General features: G+C 30.7%; 2 protein-coding genes across 2 annotated transcripts; one reads left to right on the forward strand and one right to left on the reverse strand.

Moving 5' to 3' along the window:
- The first annotated feature begins 721 nt into the window (after positions 1-721).
- LOC107784461 (uncharacterized) lies at positions 722-5,410 on the forward strand. Its single transcript, XM_016605594.2, has 4 exons — positions 722-904; positions 2,593-2,840; positions 4,630-4,840; positions 5,124-5,410. The coding sequence occupies exons 1-4, from the start codon at positions 788-790 to the stop codon at positions 5,244-5,246; spliced, it is 699 nt and encodes a 232-aa protein (XP_016461080.1). The 5' UTR covers positions 722-787; the 3' UTR covers positions 5,247-5,410.
- Positions 5,411-5,917: 507 nt separating this feature from the next.
- On the reverse strand, positions 5,918-12,252 carry LOC107784462 (peroxidase 66-like). The gene is made up of 3 exons (XM_016605595.2): positions 11,952-12,252; positions 11,660-11,848; positions 5,918-6,609 (listed from the first exon to the last, which is right to left on the reverse strand). Exons 1-3 carry the CDS (start codon positions 12,168-12,170, stop codon positions 6,046-6,048), a joined length of 972 nt encoding a protein of 323 aa, XP_016461081.1. The 5' UTR covers positions 12,171-12,252; the 3' UTR covers positions 5,918-6,045.
- Between the last annotated feature and the right edge of the window lie 598 nt (positions 12,253-12,850).

Genomic DNA, 12,850 nt, shown 5'->3' on the forward strand with positions numbered 1-12,850 from the left:
AATTGAAAAACCAAATAATAGGGTTCTTTCTCTCAAAGAATCACATGCAAAAATCACCTTCCATATTTTTAAGTGTGATTAGCAACACTATATACAAGTCGGAAAGGAAATTTTATGGATGAGGTAACAAATAAAGTGATGAAATACAAAAACTATATACAATATTTTAAAAATCTAAACAAAAAAGGAACTTTTTCAATTAGTATAGTTGAAATTCATTGAAAATATATAGATAAGTCAATATTCAAAATTTGAGAAAAATTGGAAGTGATTTGGACTGGTTTTGTATCAAAATTCATAATTAAATCGAGTTCAAAAAAGTCTTCTGCGACACATGTATCAAACATGTATCACACATGTATCTCACACACATGTATACATAAATATACATGTGATACACAATAGATACAAATATGATGCATATGTGATACATAAATGATACACAGTGTAATACACATATCATTTTTCTCATGTTCATTTTTTACCGAATTTTCAATTCAAACCACCTCAAAACTTCACCAAATCATCCCAAAACTGAGATTCAAGCTCCTTAAATTGTGCCAATCTATTCTAATAATACCCACTCAAAACAAAGTAAAAATTTGATATTTTTTTGCTACAAATAGCTAATTGGCTAATTTGACTAATATTAGTAATATTCTATCAATTGGCCAATTTTGTAATGAATTACCATGTCATAGTTGATCGTTTACCCACAAAAATTTCATATTTCACAGGTCACACATATAGAGGCAGGGAAAAGAGAAAAAGTTGAACGAAGAGAAAAATGGCAGAAAGGAGGAATAAGGATGGCAAGAAAAAGGAAAAGGGAACAGGGTGGCCATCAATCAAACTCAAGTTTAATCTTCACCTCAATCGCCTCAAAGATAACGATCTTATTACTGTATGAATTCTTCCCCTCTTTCCGCTTTTGCACAAAAAATTGTTCTTCGTTTACCCCTAAATTTACCCCCCCCCCCTCCCGAAAAAAAAAAGTGTTCATGAGCCTCATAATTGTCTTTCAAAATAGATATGAGGAAGTAGATAGGTTATCAATTCAAATAGCTTTGGTGATCCTGTTTTAAATGAGCTAATTCTTGGTTCAGCTTTTAATGAAAATATCAAACTTAAACATTATTTTAAAGAATGAAATCAAAGTTGAGCAAATCTGGAAACTCGTTGTTTTTACAAATTTACAATTGAAACATTTAAGTGTATAACTTGAGATTTTGCTGCCTTAGTACATGCATTTGTTTGACACTTTGTTTTATTGATGTTGAAGTGTGTGTCCAGTTCATCTAAAATCCTAAGATATTAGAGAGATGCACACCTTTATTTACTTAATTATGGATTCAACACGCCTCTCATTTGCGGGGCTTGTTCTTCTTCATGGGCCAAGCATAGTAGAAATTCTTTTTGATAACGAGTGATGGTGAGACTCGAAACCAGAACCTTTGTCTGGACCATGTTGAAGTGTGTCATCATCTCATCTAAAAGTTTAAGTTGTAGAGAATGCATACTTTTTCTTACAAGAATAATGCATACTTTTATTAACTTAATTATTAGATTTTTGAAAAGGTAACATGTAAATAAATGAAAATACAAAATTTATTTATTTAATTATGTCTTCAACAATTGACAAAGAGTAATTTGAGCATCATGCTCTTGCTCCTTTTGTTGAATTAGCAATTAGAAGTGGATGTTTCCTCAGTAAATCACTTGTTATTTCAAGACAGTGGAAGTTTTTGTGGTGCAAATATTATGAGTAAAGCTTAAATCAAGTGCAATTTATTATTACATGTTCACATTAAAGATTGGTTCATTCTTCCGATAAATGTTGTTGGTTTTGCTATACTGATGATGAGTTTCTACCAATCCTTTGTTGAAACAAGGATGTTCATGGTAAGGTGAAAGAAATAAAGAGTAAGATTGCTTATCTACAGAAATTGGTATAGATTATAGAATGTTATAAGTGAATCTAAAAGGTCTCTTAAATTGTTGAGAGATATTGGTGTGCTTCACTTGTAAGACTTCAGTTGAAATTGAAGATTCCATATTTGCTAGACATCCAAATAAGAAATCTTATCAAATAAATTGAGATGGAGGGAGCGTTTTTCTGGTGAAGAATCCCCCCTCCTTGTTCTTCTCTACTCTAAGAAATTCAATTTTGATAGGTCACCATATCCACAACAACAACTACGCCTCAATTCCAAACAAGTTGATGGTTGGCTCTGTGAATCCTCACTGACCACGTTACTCCATTTAAATCATCTCATGCCAAGTTTCACCATGTTCAATCAAAATGAAAACATAAAAACACATCCCTTATGAGATTCAATTACGACTTCTTCTTGATGTGATTATTAAAACAGAGAAACTGAATAATATCATGGATTTAGTCATGGATAAAATCATCCAACTCGCCTATTAGGCAACAATCAAACTGGACCTTTTTTGCTATCACATTAGGAAATAAGAATTGCTATCTTTGCTTGAAGTCATGATGTTTTGTCAAGTTCTTAGCTTGGTGTTTAAGTGCTATTCTTGACTTATCTGCTTCTAATACTTCCTTTATTTGCTTAAGGTATTCAGGTTCAGAATTTCTTTACTCCAGCTGAATCAAAGGCTTTTGTCAAAGCTGCTGAGTCACTTGGGTTTGTACACCAAGGAAGCCTTGGTCCTGCATACGGCGAAGCTTATAGAGACAATGATCGTGTATCCATGCATGATCCTGATCTCGCAGATGCAATATGGAGATCTGGACTGAACAGATTATTTTCGGACTTAAAAATTCGAGGCAGAGTTGCTATTGGGTTGAACCCTAATATTAGATTTTACAGGTTTGGTGTCTTTTCGTCATAAAACTGCTCTATTATTATGGCATACTATGTCAATTACCGACTTAGATACAACAATCTGTGATCTTTTGCCATGCTGAGTAGTAAAACATGTTTAATTTAATAAAAAAAATTGGCATATTTAAGCTTTATTAAGGTTGATAAACAGTGACGAGATTGAATAGGTTATAATCGACCATGTAGACGAGAGAATGGATCTACAACCTACAAGACAGCAGAATAATCCAATTGAGGGCTGATTTTTCAGGGTTTTCTGGGTAAGGTGCTGATAGTTACTTGCTTTGAAGGGTTGTGAGGTAGTCAACAAATAGGTGATTATTTAAAGCTTACAGAAGCAAAGAAGTAAATAGTAAGCACTCTTGATTCCAAAACAGTTTTTGAACTCACAAGTTACAACCAATTTTATCTTTTCAAACAAGCAGTACAGTAAATCTATGCTAGATAGGAATAAAATGAAGGAACAAACCTTGTGGTATATATACTCTACTGTGCCAGAAAAAAATCTTAGGATACCACAAAATACAACTTAAGGTTTCTCTTCCTCCCCCCGCCCGTAACAGAAAGCTGGCGTCGCCGCTACTAAAAAAAAATGAGGAAAACGTTGGGCAGCTGAAATGAAATACATGGCATTTGAGAGTGGATATTGGAAAATAGAAGAAAATAATAAGGAAAACGGAAGAAAGAGAAGAGGGATGGTAAAATTAACAATAGGAAGTTGCTTTGGGGGGGGGGGGGGCTATTGGGGCAAAATGGAAGAAAGAAAAAAATAGGAAGAGGTTGGTGTGCTGATGTTGTGCCAGTGAGGAGGAAAAGGACTTTATGGCACTTCTCCCTTTATCTTAGCTATTGAATTATATACTTTAGTTCTCTATTGCTTAATGATGTCTTAACATAGTGCAATAAGTTTCATATTCTTTTGTATACTATAGGTTTGACTTGTTTGATAATATCCTTAGAAAATTTCATGTTTATTACTATAAGTTTTCATGTTAGAGATAGATTGCCCACGTCTAGTTTAAATTGTACGAGCAGCAATCTGAATTGTTTGATTAATATGTTGTATTGCAATTAATTATAATTCTTGGCTATGACATTATTAAACTATCTAAAACTATACAAGTAAACATAATATAGATTGGAATTTTTTTTAGTGTTACTCTTCTCAAATTGAAAAAGAAAAGGTGCTGTACTTTGGAAGGATGGTATATTGAATTGTCACCTGAGTTTAGGAGAGGGACAACAGCTGCAATAGTGATGTTTTGTTTGTGGGTAAGTCATGATCTTCAAATCCAAGACGGCTCTTTGTCTTTTTCCATTGTTCAGGGAGGTAGAGGGCTAAGTTGTTCCTTGAATAACCTAGATGTAACTAATTATAAACTTGCATCATGTTAGCTGACTCAGATCCCTGAATTATAATATAGACTGGAGTTTTGTACCTGTACTTATTCTGCAGCCCCTTGGTGCTATTTTATTGGATTGTAATACCTTACTTCAAAAAAGAACCTTGTAAACTGAAAATAGAACATATAACTAAATAAAAACTACTAAAACATGCTTCAAAGCTTTGCCCATGTAAAATGATAAATCCTATTATATCCAGTTCAAAACAAAAAGAAGAAGAAGAAGAAGAAGATAAATCCTCTTGTATATCCCTCTAATGTAATGGCCTTTGCAACCATTGTGTTTCTCATTTCCTTTTTCCAGAATACATGTTAAGATGGACAATATAACAAATGTTTGATCCTCTTCAATAACTGTTGTTGCTCGCCAGGTACAAGGCTGGCCAGAGATTTGGACGGCATATTGATGAAAGTGTTGACATTGGAGAAGGGAAGCGCACACACTACACTTTGTTAATATATTTAAGCGGTGGTTCCAAATCTAAAACCAAAGATGATAAAGAATCTCAGGATTCTTTGTCTGAGACCCTTGTTGGAGGGGAGACTGTCTTTTATGGTCCAAGAAATGCTTTGGTTGCTGAGGTACCATTCCTTCCCTTTTCAGCAATGCGCCAACTCCCACTCTCTCTTTAATGTTCTCATTCCCGATTCCCCTTCACACATATATGCATGTAATACTTATATCGGGATTGTTATCACATTCTGTTCATATTTCAATTCCTCCATATTAGATAAGCAATCAATCATGATTTTCTCATGCTACTTATACTATTATATTGCATAGTCTGGCATCAACTAAAGGACAATGACATGATTTTCTTGAATAAGTTATCTGATTTTGTTATGCTATTTATACTCTATACAGGTACCTCCAACTGAAGGAATGGCTCTTGTTCACATTCATGGGGATAAATGTATGTTGCATGAAGCTCGGAATGTCACTAAGGGTATCAAATATGTTTTACGATCTGATGTTGTATTTGCTTGAACAAATGCCAAAATGTTGACGAGTCATATACTTTATCTGCTTCTTCTCGAGTTTAATGTGTGGAAAATCTCTGTCTTTTTGTAATTCACCTTCTAACTGTAACTTCATTCTTAAGTGGAACCTCTGCTGTATTGCTGTATTCTGCAATAATATTGTGGATTGTGGCATAAGCCTATAAAGAATTTTAATGATACTTTTTGTATTACTGTGGGAAAAACACTTTGCTTAAATACTACGTACCTATCTTTCAAAAGGGGAAAAAAAGGAAACTTCAAACATGGCTCAGATACTGAATCTTTCGCGAGTATGCGCTGGTGAAAAGATTACTTTCTTAGTGTAATAATATTTAAAAGCAAAATTTAGGATGTATGGAATTTTTTACTTTTGTATTTTTATTTTTGGAGGTAGCTGAGTTGGTTGCTTCTTACTGATCTGTTACTGTTAATTAGAGATTATAATTGATGTCTGTATTTTAATCTATTGAGATTCTTCAGGAGAAGCTAGTATTTGTAGGTGGAATACCTTCATTTCTGGAGACTTCCACCCTACCCCTTCTCTATCTACGAACTAGTAGTAATATAATTCAATTTTGATGAGAGTTTTTGAAAAGAAGTTAGTTCATGTTTATTCAATACAACCAAAAGGAGAGATAATGAAGTTATTCTTCCTGTGCTACCTCTGCATTAAGCCTCACAATTGAGAGAATTATTAACCATGAAAAGCAAGCAAACAAACAAACAAACAAGGGTCCAAAAAACACTCATTTTCAAACACACACAACAAATGTAAGGCCGGTTTCTCAGTTAACAGCTCTGCTGTTGAGTCTAACTTCATCATTTTCTTGAACACCAACATTTCCAAGCTTGACCATTGAAGCCGCGAACTCCCAGAAGAAGGAAGATTGGTCATTGGCAAATGCTGTAACAATCCAACCAGTCCTATAGTCATTCAGCAAACTCTGGTCTGATGCAAAAACACCTTTGCCTGCAACAATTTGCTTGTAATAGTTGTTGTCGAACACTGATGAAGTTGTGTCCAACAACTGTCCTGCATTGCTATCTCTATTTGGTTTCGGGCAGTTCTTCTTTAGGCTCTCTGCAAACACTGCATTCAAGCTGGGATCAGTGTCATGCACTGAGCTGAAGTTACGAAGCCTGGCTTCAAAAGAAGAGCAGTGTGAAAATCCAAGTGTGTGTCCACCAGAGAGAGCAACCAAATCTTTCACTCCCAATCCCCTTTTGGCAAAGCTCTGAATCAATTGGCTCGTGTTGAATGATGGAGCTGGTAAGTTAATTGTTTCATTTGCCCTTGATATTCTCCCATCTTTCCTTCCTTTTAGTACGTTCCAATGTGGACCTCCAGACTACAAAATTGTCAAACGTGAAATAGTTATGAGCTTGGTTGGAAAAATGCACCATCAGTAATCTTGAATATAAGGCTGATACAGGCTATATATAACATATTAAAATACATTGATCGTGTAAAAATATTTACATTGTCAGTATATATAAATTAACTCCTTTAGTTATACAGTCAAACCTCTCTATAACAACTTAATTTGTTCCGGATATTTTTGATTGCTATTAGTCTTAGGATAAGCGCTTTGCGTGTGTATCCTATGTCATAAATATATAATTTTTAAAAATTAGTTCACTATATTAAATAATTTATTTGAGTTATTGAACAAAATTAACGAAAAAAATCTAAGCTCCTAAAAATATAAATATTAATCTAATTTATCTAGTTCAATAAATAAAAAAGTTATGTCTCATATATACGTTATTGTAATTTCTTAGGACATATGTGCATGTCTTATGAAAATTACTATTAATTTTATTAGGTCTAATAAAAAAAACAAATTAAAACTAAAACATAATCAATTTTGCTCTACTTTTTATTTTTATTTTTTTTCACCATCAATACTCTTCCTATAGAAATAAATTTATGTATCTTAAGACTTTTATCAATTTAATTTTTTTTACTTATATGATGATTTTAAAAAAGAATTAAATTGAATTATTTTGCTAATTACTCTCTCCTTTTTACTTTTTGAGAGTTAATTGAATAATATTTGAAGCTAAATTGGATTGGATAAACTCGACATTTTAAAGTTGTAATTTAAAGATACAAAAACTATACAAGAATCACTATAGGTTGCAATTCTTCTCGTGCCAATATGATGAAAAAAATATTTTAAAATTTTGGTAGTTTGAATCTCGAAAAATAAAAGATTTTATATAAACTGAATTGAAAGAGTAATTAATCCAAAGACTTAATTATTTGTTCTAACTATTAAAAGGAAATTATTTCATTTTTTCATTGGGGCTTCATACTTTTATAATAATATATAAAATATAGATTATTTTTTAACTCCTTCCCCACTCGAATAATTTTTTATTTTACTACTTTTTTTAATAATATTTGAAATATACATTCACTAATTTAAAAATATTAAATATAAACCTCTCACTTTTATTTAATAATTTACGGAAGCTTTCCCTTAGAATTCGAAGTGCCCTATAAGCAAATGAACGAAAAGATACCTAATACTCCTAGGTAATATTCTATTTCCCCAAAACAATATTTTTTGAATGTCCTAAATATTGGGATTTTTTATGTAATTTAAATAAGGAAAGTTTTAATAACCAAAATTTTAGGTGATTTCAAAGTCATAAAATTTAGGAAAATAACTAAATTACGATTTTGTCTAATATAAAAGCTATTTTTAAAGGGTAAAAAAGGCGAACGACATTTCGCTAAGGGCCTTCGTGCTTTTAATATAATACTAGTCTCTATACTCGTGCGTTGCACGAATATTTTAAGTATCACATAGTTTGTACAAAAGATAATAAAATTCCAATCGCATATATATATTCTAATAGTATCATTTGTTAGAGCAATATAATGGAATTAATTAATGCATCTAATTAACTACCATTGTTAGTAAACTAATATGTCAATTCAAAGCGTAATGAGATATTTCTTTGTGATTTATATTAACCCAAATGATCTTTCGGGTCGACGGAAGAGTTGCCAACACCAACACCTTCCGCGGCTGATCATCGAAAACACATATATTTGATGTCAACTATCAACCTAAAATTGAGTCCCCCCCCCCCCCCCACACACACACACAAAGTAATTAAATGATTAGACATGTTGTTCAAACTTTACTACAGAAAGTTCCATCAAATTTATGAATTCTTGTGCAAATTAATTTGAGTTATTGAGTGGATAATTTACCATTGTTTAACAATATTGTGTGAAATTAGTCTGAATTAGAGCTTTAGTTTAAGGAATTCAATGCCCAGCTAGTTTAATTCAAAATATTAAATACTATTAGACAGTCCTAATGCATTATGATTTTATTCAACGTAAAATTATATCTGGGAAAAATAATTTAAATCGAATCCCAATAAATTTGAATTTCTTCTACATGATTTAGTTTTGATCGTGCGTTGTTAATATGATCCTTTAATCCTTCCTTTGATATACAATTATGTTAGCTTATAATTATTAATATAGTTATTTTATTAATAAAAAATTAAAAGTATTAATGTCCGAAACTTAAAAAAATGACCAAAACCAGATTTTTAAAACTATAAAATCGAACACAAAACCGTTAAAGTACATTGGATTTGTAAAAGAAAACACAATATAAAATGTACAAAAATTCTTCTGAATAACAATGCGTTGTTAATTTCAAGTACCAAACTCAAAATGCTTTAAGAAAACAAATTAATCGAAGCTTTATGTTTCACGTCTTGGAATTCAAAACAAAAACTAACAAACTTTCATCAATTTTGTAGAGTAATTATTTTAATTTTAATACTTTGAAAATATCTGACTATATACTATTGAGCTAACTTCCTTCAATTCTAGCGTATTTGTTCCCTGTTTAGCTAGATGAAAATTTAGAATATTTAATTTTAGTATTTACTTTTTCTTATTCCATTCATAATTCTATTTCTTCAACTGTTAAGTCCTTATTCTACTACAACTCTTCGTCCTAACGTGTTTTATTTCCGGTTGTGTCCTTCCCTTATAAGTTGTTGTCAAAATTAATATAAATAGTTAATGGTATAAAAGTCGATTAATATTTTAGGAATATTTTAGTCCGTTGACATTTAGCATGAAATATTCGTGCTTTTTATAATAACTAGTCTTAGAGTACGCGCTTTGCGAGTGTAATCTATATCTATAAATATATAATTTTTGTGAAATATAAGTAAATATAATTAGACAATAAAAATGATGAATGTTATGTTCTTTCAAGTTAGCTGGCTCAAAAAATAAAGAAATCATGTCCTGCAAAAGTTTACTTATGTCTTATTTTGATTTATGAGGACTTATGTGTGAATACCTTATGAAAATTATGTTATTTAGAGATTACAGAATGAAAAGGTTGGCCATATACTTCCTAAAAAATTGATAATGACAATGTTAAGTCTAAAAATTAACCAATGTTGAGTTAATATTTATAATAAACAATCTAATATAAAAAGGAACGTTTTTATCTATAAAACTTAGTGCAACAAAGAAAAAAATTACTAACTCATTTATAATATACTGTATCTTACTACTTTATCCTTATATTTTAAATTTGTATTTTCATCAATTTGACTCTTGATACTATAATATGATCGATTTACTCTAGTTTCGAATTTTTTAACTGGCAACGCTCTTCTTACAAAAAATAATTATGTACCTTAATAGTTTTGTCAATTTCACAAATAATTTACTTATATGATAAATTTGAAAAAGAATTAAATGAAGACTAATTATTTGTTCTCAACATTAATAGAAAACTTTTAGCTTTTGTTAATTTAAATTCTTAATATTAGTTAGTCCCAGGTTTTAAATATTAAACCTATTTATTTTCAAATAGTAAAAAAATCCCACGGGATAATTCGCTAATCTAAATCAACAAAATTTTGTGTATCAAATTCTTCTTTATTATAATTATTTAACACAATAGTTTGTAAAACAGATATTGGAACACAAAAAGATCAAAAGTCGGAAACTTTTGAGCCTTTATTAGAACTCCTTTTAGGTTTGAGAGTTTTATTCTTTGTGATAAAAGTATAACCAATTAATTTTATATTCAATTCATTGTATAGTGCTATTCACTTAGTTATGTTTTTAAATTTTTCTTTTTTGCGCCTTCTTCCACGTTTCAATTGATTAAGAGATAAATCAATTCTCATTGAGGTTTGTATGGATATAAAACATCATCTGCCAAAGATTACTTGTATTGATCATGAATTTCCTTGTTTTATATATACCTAGTAATTGAGCATAAGAAATTTATCTTCTAAGAAATTTCTACTTATACCCATAGCGAAAATCATGCTATCCTTGGATTTTGGTACACCATGGGACAAAAAGATGGCAAATTACCAAATCAGTCGAATCGTATGTTATATATAAAAAATAAACTATATGTTAACGTGATATTTCTATATAATATATAATTTATTTTGATTTTAAGGTCCTAATATATATAATTCAAATATGAAAAGTTTTCATAAATCTTTCTTAATTTTAAAATTTTAAATAGTTCGAATAAGAAGAGATTTAATATAGACAATTTAATTTAATTTGAAAGTCCCAAATATTAGAAAAATAATTAAATGATTATTCCTAAATATTAGGAAAATAATTAAATGACTATTCCTAAATATTAGGATAATAATTAAAAGACTATTTTATCTAGTCTGAACTCTAATTTTAAAGGGTAAAAAACGCAAATGACATTTCGCTAAGGAGCTTCGTGCTTTTAATATAATACTAGTCTCTATGTTCGTGCTTTGCACGAATATGTCTTGCATTACAAATTATGAAACACGTAACATCCAGTTTTATAAAGTGATTATTATTAAAGAATATGAACAAAGTACAACAAGCAACTTTTAAAGTAGTAGTAGTAGTAGTAGTAGTAATAATAATAATAATAATAATAATAATAATAATAATAATAATAATAATAATAATAATAATAATGATAATAATAATAATAATAATAATAATAATAATATATAGTTTTTCTGGTCCAGAAGAATATATATATGTTTCAATTCAATAAAATAAGGAAAGGAAAAAGTTTATTAAATAAACGTAAATATATGCAAAATTTAGTTGAATTCGGCCTTTAATATTAGGCAAAGGTATTGAATATTACAATGTCATTCAGCGTGGATTTACTTCAGTATTAGAAAATCGACTTTGTAGACTTGGTAGGCTACGTTAATTATAATAATATAGATATAGATAACGAAGTGTTGTTGTAGAGAACATATATTATAACATAGTATTAATATAGGTTTTATAAAAAACTTGACTTTTATAGTGAATAACTAGCTGTTATAAAGAGGTCTGACCGTATATAATTGAGAGGATGATGGACTACCTACCATAGCCACGACGTCTCTAGCTGCAATGGCAACTATATCAGCACAAGAAACAGTTCTTGGGCAAGCCTTTTCGAGCTTAGTTTTGGCATCATCAATCACGTAGAAGGCTCTAAGAGAGATGTTAGGAGGACCATCTTTCTCTGCTTTGTTTCCTGGTGTTGAGTCCAACAAAACTGATGCATCACATCCCTGTAATCATTAACAAAACAGTTCGTGATAATATATTGACTTGCATTATGTGCAAACAAGACACAATATATGTAGAGAGAGAGAGAGGGTGAGAGAGTAGTACTCTAATGAAACAATCATGGAAGAACATCCTCAGAAGACGTGCTGGGACTTTAGGATCATAAGACGAAGCGTTGCGAACAACTTGATAGATAATATCTTCGGCTTGAGGACATGTTTGATCATAGTAATGAGCTTCAAGAGTTGCTTTAGACGGAGAGATTGTTAACAAAAGAAGAAATATGGTTGTAGAAAAGATTATGTGGAGAGACAAAGGAGCCATTGGACACTAAACTCGAAGAAGATTAAGCTGATGAGTTGTAGATGTTAAGGGTTTAATTACAATGATATGATATATAGTGCAACAGGATTGGGTATATATAGCTGGGAATGAGGCAATAAACAAACAGCAATTTTCGTGTTTGGTGCATGGAGATTTAATACTTTCAAGTCACTCAATAAAAGAGGGAAGCCTTAGGAAATTTGATGAAATTCCTCTTATGTTGTGCTTTGAGACTAAGCATTTCCAGAGATGCCTTTTATCTTGTACTATCAACAACATTACTAAAGACTTCTCGAACAGTATGTAGTTTTTAGTAGTACAAATTTCTTTTCTTTGAAAATATGTTAGTAGTACTTTTTTTTAGTGTCTTTTATTTCACGGTAGAAAAAAAGAAGATTAATTATTTTGTTCTTTTAAGTGTCACTTTCCCAATTCCCACCTCTACTTCGGCAGGCCCTAGCTATTTGTTTATGTTCATGTGTAGAGTTTAAGTTCTACTCAATGATGATAATATGCAGTCATGTTACTTTAAAGGTTAATATATGTTAAACTACACAAATTATGTGAAAAATTCTTGACACTTAAATATTTGTTAAAGATGTGAGTTGTAGAATTCATCCGACATATTTAATATGTGATTCATACATAATAACTACATGGGGAAGGTTATTGATGTGGCA

This window comes from Nicotiana tabacum, chromosome 6, assembly GCF_000715075.1.
Source record: "Nicotiana tabacum cultivar K326 chromosome 6, ASM71507v2, whole genome shotgun sequence".
NCBI classification, from domain to species: Eukaryota; Viridiplantae; Streptophyta; class Magnoliopsida; order Solanales; family Solanaceae; genus Nicotiana; species Nicotiana tabacum.